Raw genomic sequence first — 27,777 nt, 5'->3', positions numbered from 1 at the left:
AAGGCTGGACCGTGCCGCAGGCCCAGCATCCCTGCAGGATCCTATCCAGATGTCCAGGGGGGCTGGGTCCTCAAAGACACACAAGGCTCTTGCGTAACAGATTGCCAAATTCAGGAATAGTTAAAATGCCTCTTTATTAATATACAAACCTAGCAACATTTAAGCCAACCAAAATATCAAATGAAATAAAGCACGATATAAATACAGCGCATGTAACAACACGGCCTCAGTGGAGAGCAGCAAACTCACCCTGACTTGTGCGCTTGGGAACAACTGTCCATGTCCTCCCATGGGGTCCAGCAACCAGAGCAGCTCCGTCTCTCCCAAACCCCTTTGAACCCAAAACCAGCAGATGCGAGACCACCGCTCCTCTCAAAGGCAGATCACCCAGCGCAAGGCTTCTACAACCCCAGACCTCGAAGGGTTTTAAAAGCTCCCCGTGCTGCTACAGCCCGTGTGTCGGCTTGCCATGACCCTGCGAGGGGAGCGGGAGAGGGCTGCCACGGACGGGGAGCCACGCTGCTGAAGTTGCTCCTTGTCTGCCCCACCTCAGCTACGCCCATTGCACAACGCTCACAAACGTAAGGCACTAGGAAAATGTTTTCACAGGTTCAAACTTCTGCTGTTCTTAAAACTTCAGCAGTAGCACACTTCAGAAGCCCTGCCAGCCCTTTCAAATCTGGTCTCAGCAGACTGATAAAAGCATGAGGGGGCCTGGGGGGAGTAAATGGGTGCACCCGATGCCCAGAAGCAATGGTGGAGAAGGGATGTGCTGGTGCAGTTCACAGGGTGGCAGTCTCTGCTCAGGGGACCTGCACCGGGTACCTGTCCAAGACGCAGGGAGCCCTTCTCCCGCACAGCCCAGGTCTCCTCCACAACTGGTGACAGCAGGAGCTGTCACGCGTGCACAGCCAGGAACAGAGCAGAAAGTGAGGGGAAGGAAACACCTTGCGTCTCGGGAGCAGCAGCAAGGATTTGATCTGGGCCAAAGAGGGTTTTCCCCAACTCTTCCCGCAGATGCAGGCAACATTACCAGCAGCCAGCTGCCTGGCAGGCGGTCTGAAAACAACTGCACTCATGGTGCATGCGTGATCCTTTCCCCCGTGCACGGCTTGGGTTGCTTTGCCGGCAGAAGCGCGTATGAGCAGCGTAGCGCATCACACCTGCAAAGCAGCGCTGGGTGCCGTGCTGTACCTCAGAAGCCAGCCTGACATCGGGCACCCAGCACAGCTTTGAGACAAACAGGAGCCTCAGAGCCATCTCAGCAACCATCAGGGGCAGCAGCAGATGCCCGCTGCTCCCGTGTCCCCTGAGCCATGCCTGCACGTGTCAGCTGGTCCAGCAGGGAAGCATTCAAGCAGAGAATTTTGTTTCCTTTAATGCAACGAGACACTCATAGGATACTCTACACCAGCCCAGGCTTCTTTCTTTAAAGAAAGAAAACTCATTATAGCACGAGCAAAACAGCGAATAAATCCATTTCTGGGGGAAAAAATAAAAAGGGAAGGTGTCAGCCTAGACAGCTGTACAGGCACGGGGGCTGCTGGCTCATTTAGCTTAGTTCATTACAAATTCCAGCCTCAGACCCGCGGCATACTGCAACAGCAGCCTCCGCCAGCCCCAGTGCTTGCTCAAAAATATCTGCCGACGGTTGTGTCTGCTCACACACTCAGCACAGCTTTCCAGGAAGAAAACCAAATGGCAGGCACAATCAGTGCTCAAATACCTCACCTAAAGCTTTAAGGCATCTACAAATATTTGAAGGGTTTTTTTCCTCTCCCAAATGCAAAGACTGTTCTTGCTGAGGGCTGTAAGCATGCTACAATCACAAAGCTTACGGAAAGTTTAAAGTGCAAAGAAAATTTTCAAATGCTTTTCAGAGACAGCTTGAAGTCATCTGATGACATTAACCCCCCTCCCTTCCCCAGGCCCTGTTCCCTAACTGAATGGGTTCTTTTTTTAAATAAAAATGCAAACAATCAGTTAAGGAAAAAGTTTAAAACAGAAAAACATCCCAAACGGGGCACAAATTAATGTGACCATGTATTACAATAAAATCATTCGGGAAGACATAATCGGAAGGTTGTGAATGTTTTGCTGGACGCTGGCAGCAGCTAAATGTTCTGTTTAAAATAAGAATGACTTCTGCTCTTGCAAGCAACTCCTCCCTCTCAAAACATGGAAACTACCTTGTTTCTATAGATTTCTTCCCAAAATGTAACCATCTTGTTAAAGCGTGCTGGAAGGACCGGGTCAGTGATGTCAGTGCTGTACCTCCACAGGTGAGACACCACTTGCAAGAACATGCCAGAGAGAGACAAGTGTTTCGAGCAAGCGAGTGCGCGCACCCCTGCCTCCGCCGTGCGCACGGTTTCCTGCACTGCCAAGGGAGATGAGAGAAGGAAATGTATGTTGGAAAACGAGCAGCACTGCTGCTCTCGCCTCCTCAACAAGCTGTCCCGGTTCTGCCCAGAGCCACTGCCACCACCTCGGGCTTGTCCAGCAGTAGGGCTGCAAAGGAAGATGCTCCCTGGGCTGGGAATCGGGGCTGATCATCTTTCAAAGGCTGGGCTTCAGCGGCTGAGTAAGGGGCAAAGGATCAAACCGCAGTCACACCTCCCCTCCCGCCTCAGCTCAGCCACCCTGCCATCCCCTTGCCTGCTTTTCTTTCGCCGTGCCTTGCTTTCTGATGGGCAAAAGGAACTGCTGCACTCAGCCGCCTGAGGAAGGAGATTAGAAGAGTGTAGCAAGAGTGGGAAAACCCTGGCATAGGGAGAGGGAAGGTGAAATGGTGGAATATACAGTGGCCACAAACCCGCCTGGGAGTTCGGATGTTGGCACCTGCACCGTCTGCAAGTTGAAGAGCTTAAATTGATGCAGAGAGAGATCCAGAGCCAACCTGGCTCAGAGGATGAAGCATCAGGTAGAATGAAGAGAAGAACCTTGCGCACAAGAGGTCCCACAGCAGCACAGGCTGGAGTTCAGAGCTGCAGCAGTAGAACAGCAACATGATCCGCGGCAGCTTGAATGCAAGAGTAGAAAGGAGGAATCCAAGCTTACACCATGACTCGGAGATGCAGTGGAAGTTTCAGCATAGCCTCCCCTCCTTGCCACAAAGTACAAAAAGAAGCTGTCCAACAAGGCACACCAAATGTGGACACTGGAGCCAGCACAGAGAAAACCAGAAGAAACTAAGTCTGGCAAAGACACGTGAAAAATCACTGTAACACGCCCTCCTGAAACAGAAAACATCATTCCTAAATAGACTGCTTTAATTTTATCCTCAGATCATTAAATATGAACAACAATCTCTCTCTTCTCTAACATCCATTTTTACGCAAGCCTTTCAGTACTCACTCAAGAACTAACAAAACACCAGAGCTTCAGAAAGGACACAGCAAGTGCAAGACAACGTAATACCTCTGGAAAAACCATTTAAGGGAAGTGGCTGCCCAGTAAGTGCTGCCTCTTACACAAGTTCCCCACGCCACAGACGACACTTGGGCAAGCGAGTCCCTCCCGGCTGCACCCTGCGGCGGATGCCCCACCGCCACGCCAGCAAACCCCTCAGACGTTCAGTTCTGGGGGCAGAAAACCCAAGCCTACACGTGCCAAGCGCATGCCACTCACAGTGGCCTGTCCCCCCACGGCCCACTAATGTTTCCTAAACATTTATCACTGATGGGTAAAAAGCTTATCCTAAATGGGTTATGCTCAACCGATGGTATTTTAGCAAAAAAAAGGAATTTCCTGTATTAAACTCCAGTTAACTTCCCTTGCAACAAAAGATGCCTGTATGAACAACATCTCCAGGACTGTTCCCGTTCTGGACAGCAAAGCTCAGAGATCTGGTAACAACCCCACGACGGCTCCGCACGAGGTGCGCCGGGCAGAGCTGCTGCTGCTGCTTCAGCACAGAGCGAGGCCGTCGCCCCTGCTGCTGCAGAGGAGAGGGATGCTATTTTAGTGTTTCCCACCCAAGGTTTACAGTCTTCCCGTGCAGAATGAGAACAAACCGCCTTTCTCAGCAGAAAGCATTTTAAGGCTGAAAATCAGGATATATGATTTTACAGTCCGTGTTATTTAGATGCGTCACAGCAGCTTCCAAGATATGATTTCCAATTTCCTAACCTGAAGGTGTACTAAAGGTGGTAGCTCTTTGACTGATTTTGTTGTTCTTTTTTTAGGCACTCTACTTTTAATCATCAGATAAGGGATTAAAAGCCTTACATCACCATTTAATACCTCTGGAAGAAAACATTACACTAGAAGGACCTTCCTCGCTCTCGGTATCTAGCACTATTTTAAAACATACTTTCCAATTGTTCCCTTGACAGGTATTCAGGTTGATGAAGGCAAACTATTCTTTAACGTTGTAAGGTCAAAAATAGCTGCCAGAAATTAAATTGACTAAGCTTGAACAGCAGTTGAAGGCTACAGGTTCTGATATAAAACAAGAATCAGAATTCATAGCAGGGAAAGCCAGAGTAGGCGTTAATGAGCTGCAAGACTGACAATTACCAAACCATCTATCTCTGGGTTTCGAACAGCAACCATAGCGCTGCAGAACGTGTCGCTGTATCTCTATCAGCATGATGGAAAACTATTTTCACACTCTATTTTTGGTACTGAAAAGTCAATAGATCTAGACATAAAATAAACCTAAGCAGACATAATGACAAAAGTAGCTCATAAAACGCAATTTTAATGTCTGAACTGCTGGGGAAGAGACGCCCGTATCAGAATTTGTCTGAGGAACTAACAGGTGCCTATAAATTAGGGGAAAGAAAAAATAATCACAAGGAGGACTATAATCTGGCTGCAACTTCAATGATACTTCATGAACGAGTGGTTGGTAGAGGACAGCATGCTGCTAACATTCCAGTTTGGTCCTAACTAGTTTTAACTCTGCAGAGAACAAACTGAATGGTTCGAGCTAAAATCTCTTTTCAGGGGTTGCGATAAGTACTTTTTAGCTCGCCTGGGCTGTACACTTTGTCTCCTGAAGAAGCATCATGCCTCACCAGGAACAAGAAATGGTCAAGAAACTCCGATCAGAAGGGCTGCTCCAAGACACATCCCAAATATCATGTATAAAACTCTTTCTTTGGTTGAAAGCCTGTTTCCCTGGATAAGGAAGGCACAGCAACATCCCATAAAACCAACAGAGGGACCAAGATCCTCCTTGGTATGCACGTCCGGCACAGGAACAGTGGGATCACAGTATCTCTCTATGCAATAAAGACATGCAAGAAGTGATCAGATTTTCAACTGCTATTAGATGCCCTACGAACCTTTCATTTAAGCAATTAATTCTAACACACCAAGCAAAATTTCAATTCAGAGAGCAGTTAACAGGGGAATGTGGAAGAAATGACAACCAAGTGGAATCTCCACCTACAGCAGCCACGCAGGGTACTCTCGGTTGCGAGATCTCAAAAAGCTGTCCTGCTATGGTCACCACATTTCAGAGACTGGAGAATTTTTGCATGTCAATTCAAAAAGATGTTTGCAATCCTTGAAGAGGTCACACACTACAAAGGAATTCACCACTCACAAAGGAGAGAATGCTCAGCGAAGACCTCTGCGTTCAACCTACTACAGTGCATGCTCAAATCCTTAATTCTCTTACACCCTTTCCTGACTCTCCACCCCTAGCTTCCACAGCTTCCCTATCACCCTTGATGGGGGAGCTTGCTCTGACAACCTCTATCAAGGGGTTAAGGTTTTGGGCGTTCACCTCGGCTGCCTTAAGGGCCATCCGACTCCTTTTGCACACTGAGAACATCTGGATCATGAACTGGCAGAGCCCGCGCTGAGCTGAAGGCATGACCTGAAACAACTAAAGCAGCAGAAAGCAAACTTCAGACAAGAACCGTGGAGGGTTTTGAGCTCGTATTTACACTACTGATGCTTGCTATTTAACTGGAAAAGAAAGTGCCTCGAACAGGTTCTAGACCCTAGAAAAAGTGTTCATCATGGCTGACAGGGCAGACATCAGTGCAACACTGTGTTTGAACTCCAGACGGAAAGATGCTGGAGCAGAAAGACCATGATGAGTATGCGGGTGGCAGAAGTGGGGAAAATGTTTAACAGATCTTTTTCAAGTAAATAAAGAGAATCTTTGCTTTTGATTGTGCTCACAATGGGAAGAAGAAAAAGAGGAAGACGTAAATGTGTGCAATATTCAGCATCCCCCCAGCCCTTCACCATTTACCATCAGTGTTCGAATCAGCTCATTTTGACACTTGAAGAAGGGGTGAATCCCAGCTGCGCTGTTTGAAGCATCTGTGTGAGGAGCATGACACAAAGAGCTTTGCTGAAGGAAAGCAATTTATGATCCCACTGCCACACTCCTTTCACTCCGTCTATTCAGTCCCTTCAGCTGAGGTACTACCAAGGCAGAGAAGTGCGTGCCAGTGAGGTAGCTGATCGTTCTATTGCTGTGTGCACCAACGTGCCGACCCCTCTTACAACGCGGTATGCGGAGAGCAGGGTGAAGTCACAGCGTTCATCTGAACCACAGGCAGCAAACACCTGCTGTCCCATGCCTTACGCTGGAGAGGAGAGAAGAAGGGTCTAGTCCTCAGAGGTTCACCCCAGTTCTTCCCACCACCACGAGGTGAGGGCCCCTGGTGGGGTTCACTCCTATACAGGCTTCCCATGGACTTCTGGATGCATGCTCAGCACTGTGCTTCATCTGCTGGGGCACAGGGGAGCCTGGCAAGCAAAGGGTTGAAGGAGGGAGACCGACAGGATCGGGAAAGCTTGAAAATTAAAGTTTTAAAATATACAAAATATAACACACTGGAAAAAGTTTAAAAGTTGAAGGACAAGAAAGGAAAAGAAAGGAATACATGGAGCGAGGAGAAAGGACGGGAAGATAGTGGGAGAAGACTCCAGCGTGGGAAAAGGAGCAGGTCGGGTCTAGTCAGCACTACTCCCTCTGGTAGCCGCTCAGTTCCACCTCATCCTTGCGGCGACGGTGTGTGAAGAGGGAGCTGAAGGGGTAGAGCTTGGCTTTGGCCTGGAAGCGCTGCCCAGCAATGTCAATCTCATACTCGCCCTGGTTGATGAAGTCAGTGGTCACCACCAGCTCTTCTCCTGTCTTCTCGTCAAAGTGCTGCACGAAGCCGAGGCAGACGTGGCGCTCCAGCGTGTAGCTGTAGGCACTGCTGGTGGTCTTGCCCACATAGCGGCCGTTGCGGAAAATGGGCTCCCCCCACCAGGGCCAGAGGTCCATATCCGTGTCATGGTCCTCAAGAATGAACATGGTAAAGCGCTTGTACACACCACTCTGCTTCTGTTCCAACAGTGCTTCCTGGCCGACAAACTGCATTCCCTGGGGAGAGAGGGAAGCATCAGCTGATGAAAGGAACACAAACTGTAGTGGTGGCCGAGTTTTAGCAGACAAGTTTACTGACACGAGGTCAACTTACGCTTGGAACTTACACCCTGTCAAGATAGGTTGCTTCTATATGTAAGAAGCCCAGCTCAGATAGAAACTTTCCTATCATATTTGTTGTTCCAGATGTTAAAAGGCACAAAAATCTTCGCGAAGCCGGCCTTTAAAAACATCATTCTAATTTTCACCAGAGTGAAAACTGTGTCACCGTTTCTAGTTTTTGCCATTTTTCTGGTTCCAGAAGTCTACTGTGTTTTATAAACCAGAGGGAAACTGTAATAGCACATGAAATTTGTATCCCTAATCACTACATCCCCTTCCTGAATTGATACAAGCAGTTGTTTTGGCTTGTGCAAAGATGCAAGAAAGAAGACAGACAAGTGACAGTGGCAGCACCTGCCACCCCAAAAGCAGGATACAACTCTATGGTGATTTACATTTCAGTAAAAGCAGAGAACTCCCATTTTAGTAAAAACAGAAAACACCTGTCCTCTGTGCTTATCCTCATATTTAACATCATTAAATGCCACTTGGTGCACAGGCTGGCTTTTGCTTCATCAGATTGGGAAAACAGCTGGAAGAAACACAAACTCTGAGCATCTGTAAGGTAGACAGCACCCCTGAGCAATACAGGACACTACACAGATCACCAGGAATGCTGCCCAGGAAGGAGGAAGACAGAACATTTTTGGTATTTCTAGAACTTTGCTGAAGCATAAAAATATAGGTTATAGTTATGCACTACACGCAGCTCCATCAAAACCAAGGCATCTATCCGTTCGGCTGGCAGCCTTTTCAATTCAGTACCGCTCTTCCACCCACCCCAGTGCAGGAGGCGGTGTACCTTGTCCAGCTTGACCTGGAACTCGCGTCCACACTCCATAGGAGTGGTAAAAGCGTCCAGATCCTGGCCCCAGAACGCAAAGAACTTCTCAATGCGCAGGCTGCGGAGCGCGTAATAACCGGCATTCCGAATGCCGTACTTCTGTCCCATGTTCATCACCTCGTTGTACACGTGAAGGGCGTACTGCAAAGGAAGGGTGAAACACAGAGATGCAGACTAACACCCGGAGAGAGCAACAGCATCTGACACCACCATGGACCCTAGGGTGCCCTGCCGCTGCAGCACAAGAGGCCTGTCCCACTGGAATGGGACACGAAGCGGAGAAACTCCCCCTGGTGCCTGCAGGCAGCTTTCCCAAGCTACAAACCAGACCTTTCATACCTGTGTCAACTTGGAAAGTGTTTCTGATTATGCATGCAAGCAACCTTTTTAATTAGCTAAGGCTACAGTGTACTCTTACCTCTATGGGGATATAAAGCATGAATCCAGGTTCTCCTGTGTGAGTGATACTCATCACACGGATGCCATTAGCATAGCCCACGCTCATCTCCTGCAGAATCAGAGGGGGTGAAATCATCCAAACCGAACACAGCAGAGATCCAGGAGGAGCACAACGTGTAACACAAACCACACCGGCCAGCCCTCTCTCCCATTCCTCACTGTATTCACAACCAGCACGTACTTGCAAAGAATTTGAATTTAAAAATTCAAATAGTGATGTCACATTACCCAGACTTCTTAATCACTTCATGACACTTGGCAATAAGCCCTGGAACTAGGTCAGGACACAGGCTTGTATTCGAGATACAAGACAGAAGTTGAATAGCAGCTATCTGCTCAACTTCTTAATGTGACAGGAAACAATGACTCCCCGGTCACCGATCCCAGCTGCTCCTCTGACCGACAGCTTCCTGACTGATTATATGAAATATGCCGAGATATAAAATGGCACCAAGCCTAGAGTGAGTGGAATAGCGAAACCAAACGCATATTCACCTATCCATTCAGCAAGCAGAACCCACAGAGGAGTAGTTGCAGTGAGCCTAGTGAGTTCATTACCAACTTCGCTCGGAAACTGCAGCAAACCTGCGTGTGAATCTAAATTCCCTTCTAACTATCCAAAGCATAATTCTTCCCCTCCTTCCACAGACGCTTTGAAAAAACCTAGTGGGGTGAGAAGGAAGGAAGCACAGTCACTCACCTTGCAAAAGAGAGAGGGGAAGTGTTCTGGAGTCATCGGGGCATATGACAACTCTGACAAGACATCGACAGCACGGGGGCCGATCAGATTGAGAGCTAAAGAAGGGCAGGTAACAATACTAGGATAAGCCTGGAGAAGCCTTGCCCGGTGTCTACCTTACATATGTGCACACTCCAATTTCTAAAACCTTAGTGTTTACTGAACCAATAGGTATGTTTACACTTAATAACGGAGGAAAGAGACATTAAACTCTCCCTCCTGACAGTGCACAGCAAAGGAAAAGCTGTCTCCCAGCTCAGGGCATGCTGGAAGGAAGTCTCTGAATTGCTGTTCTCATCCAGCTGTTTGGAAAGGAGACCCAGTCACCACTCCGACACCTTAAAAAATTAACGGGCATGCAGCACAAGACATCATTTGTGATTCCAGGCTGTATAAGGAGGTCTGCATTCAGTGATTTCTTACCCGTGTACTTCCAGGTCACGTCTTCCATGGTCAGGTTGCCGTCGTCGGGTAAGCGGTTCTTCAGCCAGGCCCAGCAATGGACTTGTTGGTCAGTAGGGGAGATCATGAAGAAGCTGGAACAAATTGAAACCACAAACAATGAACAAGCAGCCACAAGATGATTCAGTTCATTCTTTGTCCATGAACTACTGGAGCGATCCAGCAGCCTCTGAGCTAACAGGAGACCAAAACAAGCTGGTTTGCAAAAAACCACAGCTAGAGTCTCTGGATCAATGCCATCACTTCTGTCATGATGAGAAACCCCAGCCTTCAAGCATTAGCAGCAGTCAGTCCAGTGACAAGAAGGGACTAGAAGTGGAACATGGGCAGTTTACAGCAGGTTTACAGGGTACCTCAAAAGCCACAATCGCTTTGCAGAAGGTATTTGCAGCTCTTCACGACCAGTGATTGTCTGCTCTGACAGTCAGAAGAGTGCATGGTTCACACAGCAATTTCTTGTTTCAGTGTGAGTCTTTTCACACACAATGGCAGTTATTATTAACAGTTTCCAAAAAGAGAACTCCACTTGATATGTGAAAATGAGCTACTTGTTGCATAAGTCTTCTTTCATACAAGCTGCAAGTTAAAGTACATTACTGACAGAGATAACATCTGCAGAAATGACTAGGCAAGGAGGAAAGCTCCTGGTTTCACACAGAGAAGGACAGTACTTTTAAGCAATACATGAATACAGACAGAAGAGGAAGAGAAAGAAAAGCTGTTTCTAATTGAAAGAGCAGCAAAGAAGAATGCTTTCATACCAATACAATGAAAGCACACACAGAAAACGGTCCAGAGAAATAAAATCAACATTCAGCTGGGACAGGCCTGTGAAGAAGTAGTTTTTTGATTGAATGCCAAAGAGAGCCCAAACTGTTGAGTCTAAGGATGAGATACTGTGATCATGTCAGTTTGCACCAGAGAGCACACAAAAAACAAACCATGGAAGACTGCAGAGCTGAGAATTAGAGTACCCATACTGCAATGCAAGTTGAAATAATCAAAAAATAGTATTTTCAGCATGCAATTTCAGTGAGGAGACTGGCCAGGAGCCAATGAGGAACCATTTGGTTTGCACTTTAGATGACAACCTAAATTAATAAACTCTAATGACTGCTGAAAACAAATTGTATTTCAATTGTGCAATTAAACATCTGAAGGCCTAACATTTTGCAGAAACCTATCTTCATCTGTAGTCTCAGACAAAGGCGTATTTCCCCCAACATACGTAAATTCAGAAGCTCCCTTTCATTTGGGTTACTGAATTAGGAACGTAAGTGGAAAACTGCAATTTTTCTTTTTAGTTTACAGTGGTGAAAAAACTTTGTGATCTTCATTAAGAGGTTCTTAAAGGCTCTAACACCCAGAGGGTGATGGATAAAGACACTGTCTGCATACTTACCTGCGTTTGCTCAGTCGTGCTATGCTGCAGTCATTCTCATAACCTCCTTTCTCATTAAGCATGCCCGTATGCACAACATGCCCAACTGGCACATCCAGGTCATTTGAGAAGAGATACTGCAGACTCTCCAGGGCCTGGTCTCCTGTGGACTACAGGAATTGAAAGGGAGAGAAAGTCAGACAACCTGTCTGAGCAATACAAATCCACTGGGGCAGTTTAAGATCGCAACGTCCTGGCCCAAATTCATTAAATTCGTAATGACAGTGAACTGATGTCTGAAGTGTAATAGGATACAATGGTGATGTAGTGCTGGAGGTCAAATTCTGTTGATAGAGTAAGCAGGTATTTCTATAAACTGTACACCCGACAGACAAAAAGCAAAGTTCTATACTAAATATTGTGGTACAACCTAAATTTGGTCATACAGCTTGACTTCCTCTATCTATCCCCAACAGGGGACACACAATTTTGTAAAAGCAGTCAATACGAAACTGAAGGCCACTCTTACCAGGCTGATGCTTTGTCACTTCCTAGGTACTTACGCTTATTTCGAACTTGGTAAAAGATGACATGTCAATGACACAAACTGCTTCCTTACAGCACTTGACTTCAGAACCCACAATATCAAACCAATCCGGTTTGTAAAAGGTTTTGCTCTGATCCAAATCCAGCAGATCTGATGTAAAGAAGAATCAACGGGTCAATTCAGAAACGGGATGAGCTGAGATCTTACATAGACCAACAGGGATGCACTAGGCAGAGGAAAGTATGATCTCACCTTTCCCAGGTGGGACAAAATATTTGACTCTCTCAAATCCATGCTTTTCCATCCACCTAGCTCCCTGTGCATCCAGGCGGTCATACAGCGGTGAAGTACGCAGCTGCCTGCCAGTCTGGAAGTCCCAACGGGGAACTTTCAGATCACAAATGAGGGCTGCAACGGTAACCCAAAGGTATGTTATTAGGCAAAGTGATTATCTTTACCTAAAATTTTTTTCCAGGTTATCAGTACTTACTAATATCTGAACCATTAATAAAATATCCTCAAGACAGCTCTGACCTTCCTCTTCTGGTTTTGAAAATCGACAAATCTGTTCTGATCCATTTATAGCTATTCAAAATCAGAGTAACAATATTTGCACAGAAAGCTTGTATTTATAGATACTTATGGTCTTATGACAAATCTGTCAAGATAACAAAACCTCTCTATTTTTCATTAAGTCATATTGACTAGCATTAATTATGCATAATTCTTCCCTGACACACTGTATCAGACACTTATCATTTTGACAATACTAATCCTGGGGTAGGCAGCCCACAGTGACAAGGATCATCTAATTCACCTTCTTAAACACTGGCAGTTCAGCCTTCTCTAATTATTGAAGCTTTTCCACATGGCTCCTATAGCTTTTCAGAGATATATATATATATATATATATATATATAACAATATAAAATATTCTTATTTAGAAAACATGTTACCCTAATAAATGTGCAGCATCCTCCCTGGTCACCACTGGGGAGTAATAACTCAAGGATGCCTGAGTACTTCTTCGTAAGTGTTACGTTTCTACGTAGGCCATAAGCTGCTTAAAATTCAGGATAAGGTGAGTATTTCTTACTGAATACTTCTACTAGTTTTGCCTCATAGTTAATGATGCAATGATTTTCTTGGCATTATCTAGTATTGGCACTCCTGAAAGAGTGGTGGAGGAAAGAATATATTAGAATGGGAACATAAAACCGCAGAAATTGAATACAGTACTTATCTTGTAAAAAACAGAGTGATTCTGTAGCTATCAGCATTGAGATTTGTATCTGAAAGCAACTGCAGGATAATGGCCAGAGTATAAAGTGATTTTTCTGGGAGGAAGGTCAAAGCATAAGGTTTTTATTTCCTGGATACAGCAGGACTAAGAGGTTTACCCAACTTCTCTGCTTTCACCTGAACATATGTTTTTAGTTTAGACTTGGTATTCAAATAATTGTTCCTGTTTTGCAACTTGTGGAGGACTTCATACGTCTACTTGAAACTTGTAAAGAAGTTGTCCACATGATCTCAGGACAGATAATCAAACAACAGGAGGCAACTATGGCTTTAGACAGGGCACAATGATGTCTCGGATCTATTCTGCAAGGTATTTATCACAAACTTTGACAGGAGAAAGCAGAGTATGTCTACAAATACTTCCTGAATGATCTAAGATAACTGTAACACATACTCTTAAGTTGGAAGCGATGGTATTTCCACACTATAATGATGTGCAAAGAGTAACAATGTTTGAGACAGTGTAATATTCCCAGTTAAGACCTTGGCATTGTTTTATCAGGCTGGAGTCCTACAGAGATACACACAGATCTCCCCATACCAGAGGCAAAGCACAGAAATAGAAGAGGGCACAGTACTGACAGCATTTCTTTTAAGAAAACTTAGTAAGAACATTGCTAATACAAAAAAACCCTATCCTTTCCTTTCTCCTCTATAAAAGAGGCCCTACTGCCACAAAGGAGGCCAGGAAGAAGGAAAATCATTCTCAGAGTAATGCCAGAGGAGAGACAGCACAGCAGAGAGGAAAATCTTGGACAACCTGGCCAGCACTGAATGCAGAGACCTCACTTACGCATTACTTCCATCACACGGTGACGGAGGAAAGTGCGACTGCTCTGAAGGGCACCAAAACGTTTCAAATCCAGTGGCCAGACGTTTTCTGATGGATACCCATTTACCATCCACTCTGCCAGGTACCTGATGGAAGAAGTAAAGAGTGAGCTATCAGCCAGTGTCTTAAGGGAAAGAGTCTAATTTTGAAGTCAGAAGCAAAGCAATTTGGACATGAGAATTTCTTGCAGTACGGAGAGAGAAGACAACTAACATGGTATTCTAAATACTAGCAGAATCTGGAAGGTTTCCCTTTATAAAACCCATCCACCAGATTTCCAAATTATTAATTTCCCATTAGGATGAAACACACAGGGCCACAGGAAGTTAAGGACACGTGGTAAATGAAGCCAGAGCCTGGGCAGGTAGCCTGGCTGACACCGTGTCAAATCCTCAGGCTACACTAAAAAGGAGGTGCCCAGTATGTTTAGGTCGGAGTTAGGAGGCCGACTGCTTTTGTCATTTTTCAGTACCTGGTGTAGGCTCAGCCACAAACCATCAGTGACAGCATTCATTCCAGCACGAGGTGCCAGCCAAGTTATGTTTAGCTACACTTCTAGCAGTGAAGGAGGAAGGCATGCTCCAGAGCTAAAGGACAAAGGCAGCTCAGACCAAAGCAGAGCGGAAGGATCTGTTCACAGTCAGTAAACAGAAAAACACAGGGGTTTGAGACTGATCATTAAAAGTTACATTAGCAAGCTAAGCTGCTTATCTTGAGGATGTAGCAACAAATGGACAAATCGTGCTTTTACCTTCAGAAATACTTTGATTCTTAGAGAACCTGACTGCAAAGGTTCTCTATAATTTATATGACAAAGAAAAAAATAATGAGTTGCTTCCCCGCTGAGTTCAATTATTAGACAAAGGACAGAAACTACTGGAGACAAATGCATATACTAACACCTGCCATGACAAGTGAGCAGCTTGTTAAGAAGGCTGTATGGCAGAAGGGATGCTGGGCTGCCAAAACCAAATGGCAATCAGAGGGAGTGAGCATCATTCGGCAAGCAACTTTGCTGCTGGGATCACACTTACATGCCTGTCAAAGTATTTACATTAACACAGCAACTGGGTTTTACTGGGAAATGATTCCATCCCTAGCTCACTGGCAGCTTTCAGCAGTACTGGCAGCACTGGCATCACATATGTGGTGCTTCATCTGCATCAGATTCACTCTGCTTTCAGAGAAATTAACTGCTGTGTCAACTTGAATGATCTAAGGACTTCAATCAAATAATAAATTAAAGGGAATCACGGAGTACAGAAGGTGAAGGAATATATCCTTTGCTAAGCTTTTGTCTCTTCCTGGTAGATAAAAATAAGACCAGTTAGCTCTAGGGAAGCTTACTTAATCCCCAGCTGCTCACTGCGATGTGATGCCAGAGGAGAGGTGTGCAGGACGGCAGAGTCCAGCACAGGTTTGGAATACACACAGGAGAACATAATCAGAACATGGCAATTGCTCCTTTCCTTCACTCAAGTTGGAAAATAAAGAGGAGTCTTTGTCAGAGAGGAGGTGACAAATACTGACCAGAACATTATACACAGAAGGATCATCTGAGCAGTCTCTTTTCCCGGTTAAAACCTTACTTACATACGTAACGGTGATAAACCACTTACTTGCCTGCTCCCCCACCATATGAGATACCAGCTGAGTTCATGCCAGCCAGAACGAAATAGCCCCGCACGGTGGGTGACTCTCCCATTATGCACCGCATATCTGGTGTGAAGGACTCGGGGCAATTCACTAACTGCATGATCTGCAGAGCCTCCAAATCCGGCATCCTGCGCAGAAGGGCACTCAGAAGGGGCTCTAGGACCCAAAAAAAAGACAAAAAGTCACAGCCTTCAGTCTCGACGCATTTCAGCTACTTCACCTTCACACCTGACAGCACAACAGAGCCATGCTGTTATCTAAACAGATGGAAACTGCTTCCATGTTTTGAAACAGTTACAGGATAAACCGTTTACCTGCTGGAATTGAACTACTTGACATGGATCACACCGAGTACCATAAAAGCAGCCACACCAATCCAGACCAAGAGCCCAGTATTGTTTTCCACAGCGCAAGAGCATGTTCAGTTTTGTCAGGGCAAACAATAGGAACAAACATCAAACAGATACCCAGTGAGGAGTAAGAACAGGCAAATCGGTATGACGCTTGCCCCACGCACTCTGCCAGCCTCCACTCACCATCAGCTCAGAGCATTTCATAAACTCTGGATAGCTCTCCCTATTCAGTAATCCCTACATCGATCTCTCGCCTAAGTACTTGATGACCAGTCTTCAGCAAACTCATGAAAACATCCTACAGACACTGCCAAGGAGTTCCACATGTTTATCATTTGTTGTGTGAGGAGTCACCTCCCTTTGTTTTGAAATTCACACTCCCATTAACTGTTTCTGATGCCTCCCAGTTGGCAAAACAGAAGAGAGTGAACTCTTCCATCTATCCTGTCCATCTCATTCAAGATTTCATAAATGTCTGTTTATTTCCCTCCCGTCATCTCTTTTTCCTAGCCTACTCAGTCATTCCTCACTTGGCAACTGTCCCAAGCTTTGATCAGCTTCTTGCTGCTCTTTCAGCGGGCCTTCTCCAGTCACACGACACCCTCTGGAGATATGCAGCCTACGACAACCCCTACCTGGCAAACCAAGGATTTAGTATTGCATGATGATTGTGTTTTCTGCTCCTTTCCTAAGAATGCCTAACTTGTCTTTTGCTTTGACTGCTGCTGGGCTGATGTCTTCACAGAACTAATACAACCCCAAGGTCAGTTGGAAGCCCATCATTTTGTATGGTGAAAATAAGACCATCCCCACACACCCCCAGACACTTACGTCACTTCACATTTATCCTCATTGAATTTCCTTGCCACTTCATTGCCCAGTCACGCTGGAAAGGTCTTTTGGCAATTCTTCACAGTCTGACATTTGAGAGCATTAATAATGGGATAAGCTACCTATTTTGTTTTTCTTGTCCAGAAGTTACCTCTGCATAGTACTGCGGGTAAAAACCCTCACAATTCAGCACCAATAACACTCCTCTGCTTTACACAAGCAGTAAAATAATCAGATTTCACATTACCTAAGAAGTTACAAACAGAAGGTCTTTCTGACCTGCTCTTTTTCTTCCCTCTCTTGTGCATTAGAATTCCAGAGTGAGAACCTGTAGTTACAGGGGTTTTTTTCTCATTGTTAAAAAGAGAGATCAGTATTAGATTTATCCTCATCTCCATCCCAACATTTAAGCAACTGTAAAGGTTATTTCAAAATTGAAAGGTGTTCCAACAAAAGAGATCAAAGCAGTAATGCAAGAGCTCAAACCACAGGAACTGCAGTGCTAGAAAAGGATCAAATATTGGCTGAGTAAGCTCTGACTCTGCTCAACTGTTCGGTATGTTTGAACGGATAAAAGGGCAATGCTGGAACACAGCACACAGTTGCTTCTGAAACTCGGTCTATTTGTGGGTGCCAGCATGTAGCTGCTTTTCACTTCAGCAGTACCTAGAAAACCAAAAAGGAAGTGGGTGCAGAGCTCAAGCAATTCACAGTGAAGCTAATATCTTCTAGCAAGTCTGCAGGCATCTACAGATCTAAAAACCTCTAGCACAGGCCAGAACAAAACTGCACCCCATCCTGGCTCCACCCCCTGGAGTTCAAACTTCTATGGTATCAATATGGCATCTCACAGAAATGGAAGTAAAATTAATTGATTTAACCTGGGGAGTAGCTGGAAGAACACACTACCACTGCAGAGAGAAATCAGTAAAAAATGCATGCGCATTCACAAGGGATGCAAAGTGCTCTGACACAAGGGAAAACAGGATCCTTGAAAAAAAGGCAAATGTGAAGATGAGAGGGCACACACAAACTTATCAAGAATGAAAAGGAGGGGGGGGGAAGAAAGGGATTCATTAACTATGCTGTGTTCTTTGCTACAGAAAGAGCCCTCCATATAAAAGTACATAAAGAATAAGAAAATAGAATCAAGTAAAACAGGAAGAGAAAGACAGAATATCTGGAATATAAAAACCACCACTGTCAATGGTGGGATGAAATCCGGGAAGCAACAATACCAAGTTCTGTCCACAAAGCAACAGCCACCGATGGAAATGCACTTGGCAGTCACTACTGAAGAGAGAAGCCGAAACAAAATACCACGGCTACATGGCAGGTCAACAGCACCGATCCCCAGTGTCACAAGCAGAGCAGCATGTGGCACTGACAGTCAAAAATCAAATGAAATGGAAAAAGAGTGCTGCAGAGTTTATGCAGTACCTCGCTGCACTAGAGGAAATTCATACATGCTAAGGGTTAGTGGGTGTTTTTAAACACTACACAGATATCGATGTAGTCTCCTTTGGTAAAGGGGTTTTATGTAAATTACTGACAAATGAAGAAGTGAATGAATTTAAGAGAACGTTCATCTTTCCCACACCCTTCAGGTAAAGGCAGACACATGCTAGCTGGTCAACAACAGCCTGCATTGCTGCTAACTCGGCCTTCTGCTGAAGCCATGTGCTTCACGTGTTTCTGAACAGCAGGGCCCAGAGGGCTGTGACCAGTGGCAGAGTCGAGCTGGAGGCCTGTAGCTCCTGGTGCTCCCCAGGGTCAGGACTGGGTCCGGTCCTGTTCAACTTAGTCATCACTGACCTGGATGAAGGGCCTGAGCGTGCCCTCAGCAAGCTGCTGATGGGACAGAACGGGGGGAGTGGCTGATACACCAGAAGGCTGTGCTGGTGGGGATGGGGCCAGGCTTTTCAGTGGTGCCCAGCAACAGGACAAGGGGCAATGGGCACAAACTGCAACACAGGAAGTTCCACCTGCATATGAGGAAGAACTTCTTTACTGTGAGGGTGACTGAGCACTGGGCCAGGCTGCCCAGACAGGCTCTGGGGTCTCCTTCTCTGGAGACATTCAAAGCCCAGACGCAACACTGTGCAACCTGCTCTAGGAGAGCTGCTTCAGCAGGGGCTGGACTAGGTGGTCTCCAGAGGTCCCTTCCAGCCCTGACCGTGCTGTGATTCATTGCTGTGGGAATCTTTCTTCCCTAACATACCAAAATGATCCCAATCTTCTTGAAGGTTCTGAATCTCCAGCTGGTTCCGTCCCTCCGTGAAGAGAGGTTTGGGGTTTTTCTCAAAGCCTCCCGAGAGGATGCCACCTTGCCAGTTGCGTATGTAGATCCTGCCATCTGGGTCTACAATAGCTGCAGACGAAAGAAAAGAGGTGGGAAGGGAATTGAGAGGAGGGATAGCTGTGTCAGGCAGCTGTTCCACAAACACCAACGATGGGGTGTGGTGACAGGCTGGTGGCCTCCTGACACGAGACGGGACAACCTCAGTTCCCCAACCCCACACTCTCACACTGTTCTGGTTCTTATGTGATACCTTGGTGAGCAAGTTTAGATTACTGAACCAGCACTAACTCCCACCACAACCATGCATGTTAACTTTGGGGCAGCGCAGTGAACTGAATTGAGCCTGAAGAGCACCCAAGCCAGGAGGATGGTGTTACCAGGAGTGGGAGGACACAGGAAGGAGTCAGACCCCTTGTGGGACTAACAAACTGTTATACTGGCTTAGTTCCACCGGAACTACACCCCAGACCAGACCTTCCACCAAAAGATGTCCTGCCCTCCCCCTCTTTCTCTTCCTATTTTGAGGACAGTTAATTTTAATGGGGATGCATCACCGATCCAGTTTGCTGCAGACCATCAGCACAAAGGTGGGCAGCACTGGGGTAAGGACAAACAGCTCTAGATTGCTTCTTCCAGTGGTAGTGCCAACTTGAAGCATTTATGATACTCCACCTGACATGTTCCGTAGCAATTGTTTCCATGTACAGAAAAGCTGTGAATATATATCTCTCTGTGTGTGTGAATATATATATATTTATTTTTTTTTTTAAATTACTCAGTCAAGTAAAAGCAAAACACTTGGGGACTCTGGTCAGGGAGCTGAATTCCCTGGAGAGTATATACACTACTCCCTAGAAGCAGAAAATCTTGCTAATGACTGAGAGTAAATAAGCAGAGCCTTCTACTTCCCAACCACAGTTTTCAAACACAAGGGCTTTTCTTTGAGATCCAAAAGCCAGAACATGGGGAGGAGCAATTACCTCAAGTGTTTGGTTGCCCCTACAGCTCATAGACATGTAAATGCCATTGTAAAGCCTTAGCTTCAGTTGGAGGAAAGGAATAGATGGGCCATTTGGGGACAGCAGCCTGCAAGGAAAACACAGTGCCAAGGCTAGCACCCTCTCCAGCCCACAAATGCAAAAATCCAAGTCTGAGAGACACCTGCTAGCCAAGCTAGAGTCAAGGTCATTCTCCTGCTAATTTGGCAAACTCTGAAAATCAACTTCTGCAGCAAAAACTTTCACAAGAGATTCCTTCTACCACTGAAAGGATATTCAGACCAATTCAGCTAGAACACACTTCACAGTCCCAAATAAGCCGAGAACCCACAGCCCTTAGTTGGCCTTTTTGTCATAAACTACGTGTTGCCTTGGAAAGGCGGATATTATTCACTGATAAAAGCAAAGCAGAGGTGAAGAATCCTTACTTGGTAAGCTGCTTGCCAGAGGTTCCTTCAAAGGATGTGTCAGGAGGTAGAAGTGTTCGCAGGCATGGAGGGGGATATTGACTGGTTCCTTCCCAGAGTGCCCCAATTCATAGGCCCACTGAAATAAAAAACAAGTGCAGGTTAGAATGCTAAAGAAGAAAATTAACTCCAATAAAAAAGGCAAGACAAAAGCACAGGTCACCTCTGTGAGTTTGCTTTCACAGAAGACCAAGTAAGATTTGGTTACCTGCCCTAAACCTTAAAATAGACACATATTTTTCTTTTCTCAGAATTTGCGTTGTTTAGGATAAAGACTGTTCTCTGTTCCTCATATAAGATCTAGAAAAGTGGGGCTCTGATTCAAGACTAAGTAGTATATCAACTTACAACGCAAAAGCAAAATAAGATCTGTACACCAAGGTCAATACTAGGCTCAGCCTCTAGAAGCAGAATAGTCAGGATTTAGGTGCCTGTACTGCTAAGAACCGGTACTAATAAGCCAGCCAGCTGCTAGGTGAGAAACAGCAATTGTCAGATGTATTTTTGCAGTGGAGAAGACATGATACTAAAGGGGGAAAAAAAAACTGGGGGCAGGGGATGAGAGAGAGAGAGAGAAGGGTGGCGAGAGACTTAACTGTCTCACTAAGGGAGAGCAAAATTTTCTTACTAAGAAAGCAAAATTTTTCATGTCAGAAGGGTGCACCCCCCAGGAGAGAGACCATGGGCAGAGTTGTACCAACAAGCTGCAGGGTGCTGCTCAGCAGTCTGTGGTGCCAAGCAAAGTGCTGTTCTCCTTCACACCCCTGCTGGTCTAAGACGCTGAAAAACATGATTTTAATCTACTCCAGTAAACCAAGCCAAAGGACAAACCAAAAGAAGAAAAAAAAGAAAAAAAAAGGAAAAGGAAAACAAAATCGTGAGGAAAGCGCACATGTTCTTAACCAAAGGGAAAAAAGAAAGAAAAATTTTAATAATTCAACCTGGCCAGCACAGTTGACAAAGTACTGGCACTGAATCTGTCCTCTGTCGGTCTCGACTCCAGTCACACGACCATTCTGGACTGCAACATGACTGACACTCGTTCGTTCGTAAATCTGGACACCTGGAGAGGACATGACAAAGTCAGTATACCACAAACCTTCTTTCCAATGTGTCAGGCTGCTAACATTGAAGCCTTATACTGAACCTAAATGCTTATTTTCTCTTTAAAACAAAATTTCTATTCTTGACCCAGTAATTCTTAAGCAAAACCCTGTTACTTGTAAAACGTCACGCAAACAATTTGTACATAATTTAAAGGCTGAGATTTACAGAACTTTTTCCCATGTGATAATCTGGGTGATAAACACACTCGAGCATAAAAAACACAAAAGGAGTCTCAACTACAGGTTTCTTTTCATTTAAATTTCTTTATACAACAAAGTCTGTAGTTTCAGATGGCAAGACTGGTTCTTCTATGGGAAATCAGTCACTTTGTGAAAAAAAAAAAAAAAAAAAATCAATTAACAGTGCAAAAAAAAGATGGACTAAGAGAAATTGAGAGGTATCTTCCTAAGTAGCTTCTTCTAATCTGATGGACTTTCACCCTTAATGAGCTTCATCTCTGTTATCACATGTAACCTTTCTCCCACTTATAGACCACTCAAATTTTGCCAGAGTGCTGGGCAAACAGCACTTATTACCACACTTCCAAATCCATTTCCAAAGCATACGTGCCCAGTGAAACGTTCCCCAAGGACTCAGGTCATACCTTTTCATTTGTAGGTAATTAAAACTCTTTTGATGTGTAATTCTGAATCGGGTCCTACGAAAGATTATTTTTATGATAAGAGAGTGTGCTTATTCAGAGAAATTAATAACCAGTAAGCACAACAAATTGGTGCCTGATCCATCACAGCAGATCTGTAAAGATTCAGTATGTTAAAAAAAAGTAAATCAGCCTGTTTTTTGAGAAAAAAATGTATTTTACAGAATCTGAACCTTATGGAAATAACCAAATTTTGGTCTTCAGTGCTCAGTTAGAATACCGACAGAGACGCAGAACATACTTTTCTTTTATGGAAAGAAGGTGACTATCATGCAGGAGAGCACTCTATAGATAAAAAAACCTCATACCATTCCGTGAGGCAGCGGTTGCCAGAGCCAGACTCACATTGGCAGATGACACGAGTGCATCTTCTGGCACATACATGGCCCCCACAAGGTCATGGATGTTGATCAGTGGGTGGAGTTGTGCCACTTGCTTTGGGGTGATAATTTCACAAGGTATACCCATTACGCTGCCACAGAACATCAGAAAAATGCCGTCATTAGTCTTGCAGGAGAGCTGGTACAAACTTAAGATCAGTTTATATTTCCTGCTTATACGTACTTCAGCGATGAAGCAATGCGTTTCAGGGAGATCAGTCGATCCTGAGTCTGAGCCAGTGAAATAGAGCCTGTCTTCACATACCCTGGGACAATGACCAAAGTCGTCAGATTTGGACAGGATCTTCAGTTCCTTTTATTCTCAGACACACTGCTTTAATAAAATTGCAGACCTGTTGCTTCCACTACTCTGAAGCCTGGAAATCCCAGATCCTCAAATATCAGCTAGTAATGAAAAACCCCATCAGTCAACTTTTTAAAAAAGCAACTAAATTTTGACTTGTGTGCTAACTCTTTATACTACATTTACTCATGTTTATTAAAAAACAATCCATAATCAAACTTCACACATAGACCTATTAAAAGAGAGAGAGGTTACTGGCAAAAAGTGATCTAATAACTGCTCAGAAGACTAAAATCTCAACTACTGAATGCAGACATTTTTTGACTCTTCCACCTGCAATAGAGTAATACTAATCTTAATTACAGGCACAGTTATTAACCTCTGTTGAGTCTGACATACATCACAAGTCCTTGTCAGCAGAAAACTTTACAGCGACCAAGTTCTTGCTGTCAGTACGTGCCTAAGCATTTCAGAGGGAGAGGGAGAATTTCAACACAACATTTTCTTTCCAGGTTATTTCCAGGATAAGACTAGAGTAAGATACCTTGCTTTGCCTACGCTTTAGCGCTTCTGGTAACCACCTTCTCTTTTTGAGAAATGAGTCAGTGCAGAAAATGGGCCATTTGCTCCAGTCACTGCAATATACTTTTTAGCATCCTTGTGAAAATTCACCTGCGTTTGCCCAAGTTACAGACAACATAAAAGCTGTCAGTTTGCAGGTAGGATGCCTTCGGTTTGCCCATCTAATACTCCTCTTCCCACTCCTCTGACTGCATTAGTAACATCCCTTTGCATCTGATTCTGTCCAAACGTATTGTTTTTGAACAGGAACCACCAACCCTTAAGACACCATCAATTTACATTTGTATTTCAGTGTCAGGACTTTGATTCAGTTCCCCAAAGACTACTCAATGATTATACTTTCAGCACCTGTTACTACTCCCGTCTCTTGTTCCAGCTGCTGGTAGAGCTTGTTTGAATAGTCTGCCATCTTCAGCTCTATGGACACATGCCTGGCCGTGCTCACGATGCCAGCGCAGAAGCGAGTGGTACCAGCAGCTAACCTGCAGGAGAAGTGGCAAAGGTGGCCTCATGCTGCTGACCAGCACAGAGACGAGCAACCCCCCATCAGGTCAGGCTGCTCCAGCAGCTCTGCTGACAGCATAAACCAGACAGCAACCTCCCCCCAACGTATCAGACCAAAAGCTGGAAGTTGGATGATGCAGGGATAATGCAACCTTGAGAATGCTTTTCCTTCAGTTCGCTTTTGAAAATGCATTGTATTCCAAAACCATTTCTAAACCATTTCTTAACCAGTCCTAAACACTGAAAGTTTTCAAAGAAAGCACTTGAATGAAAAATTACCTTATGCTTAAGTCAACCTGCCAACCTGATTCTTTCTTTCTCCAAAGTAGGATTTCCCTCAAATGAAAATTAACTTGGATTTGAGTCTGGCATCTTTACAGTTAGAACGAGTTCCTCCTACTGGACAGCAACTGCCGTAGACAGGTACACGTATTTCTGGTCCCTTTTTAAACTGCCCTTAAACCACTGTCCATCCAGCTATTTGGTGAAGGGCTGCTGTAGAGGTAGAAACCTATTAAAAACTCCCTGCAGTACAGACACAGGAAGGCAAGATAACCAGGTTTAAGCATCTCCCTCACAACCTGCTTCCACGATACTTCCAAGTCATCCTTCCTGCTGCTAAAGCGATCCTGCGGTTTTCCATTTGCCTATGCAAGCCTTTGACAAGACTGCTTTTGGCCTAGCACGTCCATATTCTCTCAGCAATCCAGCCTGGGAACCAGCTGACTGAGGTATTCCTCACATCCCTGCTCAATGACAACCCAAACAGCTGACGCATAGTCTCCCCAGGCTGAGCTTCACGTTGTTTCTGCTAACGCAACATCCTTTTTACTTGAGCATGCACAGACTGAGCTTGTACAACATTAACTCAATGAAAGTCTGTAATGGAGTACTTGTACCCAACTCCAAGCTTGTAAAGATAACATTCTTACAAATGAAGCCTAGCACCTCGTTTCACTCAGGACACCGCTCACAAGCTCTCAGCCAAGACTGCCCCATTTCCTCTCTTTGCAACTATAAAGAACCCAATAGTACCTGCCTCCCAACCATGCAACGTCAAGGAATCACAGCTAATTATTCCTGAAGGCAGCAACAGTTGAGATGCTCTAAGCCAGACAGTAAATATGCTCAGTCCAGCACCTATTTAGGGTGTTAGAAGCTGCTGCAATAAACACCTCTCAAAACCCATAAAGCCTTAGCACTGCCTCATACCCAAGGTCTCCAAACTGATTAATGAAAACAACACAGATCTGTCTGCAATGGAAATCTAACAACAGGTAAGGGCTGCACAGCTAGCTTTCAACAGGCGCTACGTGCTCTGCCAGACTGCAGATCCAGCTCACCAAGGCGTACAAAGGCTTGCATTCAGCCACACTGCAACGGCCTTACTTTTTTACAGATAGGCACTAAATCCTGCAACAAACGAGATAATCCCAGCCTTTAACCAGCTTACTGAGTGATGTTTTAGTGATGTCCGCTTATAACCTCCACATCTCCTGCAATCTCTTTTAAGCTTTGTTAGTGGTGTAATGCTTTTATATACGTATTGCATCCCACTTCTAGAGATGGTCAATAGGGGCTGGATGATTTACATGGATTTTTAGTTCTCTTAAAATGGTCCATCTGTCTTTGTCAGCTGCACTGTATTTTACATTATTACCTGTAATTATGCCAGAGCAGATGGGTATCTCCCGAAGGAACTGTGGTCCATGGAAAACCCATGCCAGGGCAGAGTTCTCCTGATGGGAAGTGCAGCCCATGGAGGACCCACACTGGAGCCCAGCACTGATCATAACCCCACCATTCACCCCTTGCGCTTCTTGGGGCGGAGGGTGGGCTGGCGGGGGAAGGTGTAGAAGACAGTGGAGTGCAGGAGTAAAACTGAGCATGGGAAAGGAAAGGTAATGCTTTCATATTTGGGTTTTGTTTCTCATTACCTGAATCTATTTTAACTAGCATGAAATAAACTAATTATTTAATTATTTTAAACTAATTCTCCATAGTGCAAGTCTGTTTTGCCCAAAGCAGTAACTGATAAGGGATCTCCATGTCTTTATCTTGGTACACGAGCTTTCTCAGCCTACCTTCTCCCCACCTTGCTGAGGAGGTAAAGACAGTGGCTGTGTGGGAGTCTGGCCTTTAACCAAGGTCAACTGACCTTGCAGGCCTGCCCTGTGCTTGCAAAAATGTAATAAGCGTCATTACTTATGTTCAGTATCATCTTATTCCAAGGGTCCAGGTGCAGAAATAGAAATAACACTTTACAGCAGACGCTGCTACGCATGGAAGTCCTGGTTCTTCGGTTTTGTTACCAGAAATCCTTACCTGCCCTGCTCAAGTAAGACTATATCCTTCCAACCCATCTTGGAAAGGTGATATGCCACAGAGGTGCCTGTGATTCCACCACCACAGATGACAACCTGCGCCTGTGCTGGCAAGGAAGCCAGGTGAGGTTCTTGAGTACTTGAGGTACTTCGCCGGGAGCAGGTCATTCTCCTCCATTTGGGGTTAGCCGCCCGCCACCGGGTATCTGACAGTAATCGGAGAAACATCCTGGCAGCTATTTGTCAGTTGTTTTTTTTAAAGCACCACCTAGATGTGTTCGGACGTTAACTCAGTACCACTCCTTCTAGGAAGGAAAAGATGAGAATCACATTACCGCTTATCTTATTATATACAAGGCTGGCAGCAGCAAACATCACATGGTGCATCGGGTATAAGTGGACATGGACAAGCTGATGAGTAAACAAACAGGAGAGCAGTTATTCAGTCCTGAAACAACAGCCTTGCTATTAAGATTTAAACTTGGATCGTGTCATGGGCAGAGCGTCACACCATTTCTGACGGCGGTATAACTTGACAATGAGCTAAAAACCAGATGAAAGCTGGCAAAGAAGAGCGAGAACACTCTCACCAACAACAGGTAGAGTACAGAAAGCCAGCGGGCACAGATCACGCTCTGTGATCTTTCATAAAGGCTACTAAGAGGATAAGCTTTATCACTGACGCTGCCGGGCCCTTACCTGAGAAAGGAAACCAAGTCTGCGAACAGTCACTAGCACAAGGCACCACGGACGCGCCCTCGCTAACGTGAGCTTTGCCACCAGGCGCTACCCAGGACCTGTGGCAGCGCCCACCCGGCGCAGCCCGCTACCCGCGGCGGGGAGGTCACGGCAGGGCCCTGTGCTCCCCTCACCCGCGGCCCGCCTCACGCCGCAGACCCGCGCCCAGGCACGGTACCGCCGTCAGGCTGCCCGCGCCCGGCCTGAGGGGCCGGCGCCACGGCGGGGAGCCGCCGCCGCCTCGGCCTGCTCGGCCCCGCGCGGGGGAACGAGGCAGGGCCGCCGGCAGGGGAAGGGCCGGGCAAGGAGCGGTGGCGGCGGCGGGCGGCCCCGAGCGGGCTGGGCCCCGGCGGCTGCCGCAGGAGCGGGCCGGGGCCGCGGGGACGCGCCGGCTCACCTGGGGCAGGGGGAGGCCTGACTGACCTTCCGCGCTTTACGGCCGCCAGCCGCGGCACGACAGCCCCCCCCCCCGCGTCGCGTCACCCGCCCGCTGGCCAATCCCCAGCCCGGGAGGCGGGGGCGTGGTCGAGCGTCGCCCCGCCCCCTCCCGGCCCCGC

General features: G+C 45.8%; 1 protein-coding gene across 5 annotated transcripts; it reads right to left on the bottom strand.

Moving 5' to 3' along the window:
* Positions 1–117: 117 nt before the first annotated feature.
* Positions 118–27,709, bottom strand: PDPR (pyruvate dehydrogenase phosphatase regulatory subunit). Of its 5 annotated transcripts, none has more exons than XM_056360454.1 (18): positions 27,618–27,709; positions 26,484–26,784; positions 24,003–24,136; positions 22,953–23,034; positions 22,697–22,860; positions 21,562–21,683; positions 20,582–20,699; positions 19,075–19,224; positions 15,633–15,825; positions 13,975–14,099; positions 12,132–12,287; positions 11,896–12,029; positions 11,354–11,502; positions 9,913–10,025; positions 9,451–9,545; positions 8,710–8,799; positions 8,250–8,432; positions 118–7,342 (listed from the first exon to the last, which is right to left on the bottom strand). In XM_056360454.1, exons 2-18 carry the CDS (start codon positions 26,708–26,710, stop codon positions 6,938–6,940), a joined length of 2,640 nt encoding a protein of 879 aa, XP_056216429.1. In that variant the 5' UTR covers positions 26,711–26,784; positions 27,618–27,709; the 3' UTR covers positions 118–6,937. The 5 variants fall into 5 exon arrangements, with proteins under 5 accessions (XP_056216429.1, XP_056216428.1, XP_056216426.1 ...); XM_056360453.1 differs by having other exon boundaries at positions 26,484–26,787; positions 27,618–27,690; XM_056360451.1 differs by having other exon boundaries at positions 26,484–26,787; positions 27,182–27,660.
* Between the last annotated feature and the right edge of the window lie 68 nt (positions 27,710–27,777).

Source organism: Falco biarmicus, chromosome 15 (assembly GCF_023638135.1).
Source record: "Falco biarmicus isolate bFalBia1 chromosome 15, bFalBia1.pri, whole genome shotgun sequence".
NCBI classification, from domain to species: Eukaryota; Metazoa; Chordata; class Aves; order Falconiformes; family Falconidae; genus Falco; species Falco biarmicus.
The sequence above is the reverse complement of the archived record's forward strand: the minus strand, read 5'-3'. Positions and strand labels throughout refer to the sequence as shown.

Bases quoted from the DNA above. Each gene is read 5' to 3' on its own strand.
- PDPR (XM_056360454.1), bottom strand. From the start codon at position 26,710: ATGTTTCTCCGATTACTGTCAGATACCCGGTGGCGGGCGGCTAACCCC. The intron at 12,030-12,131 runs GTGAGATCATAC...TCTTTACATCAG, and splicing joins TTTTGTCCCACCTGGGAAAG to ATCTGCTGGATTTGGATCAG. The intron at 10,026-11,353 runs GTAAGTATGCAG...AATTTGTTCCAG, and splicing joins GCACGACTGAGCAAACGCAG to CTTCTTCATGATCTCCCCTA.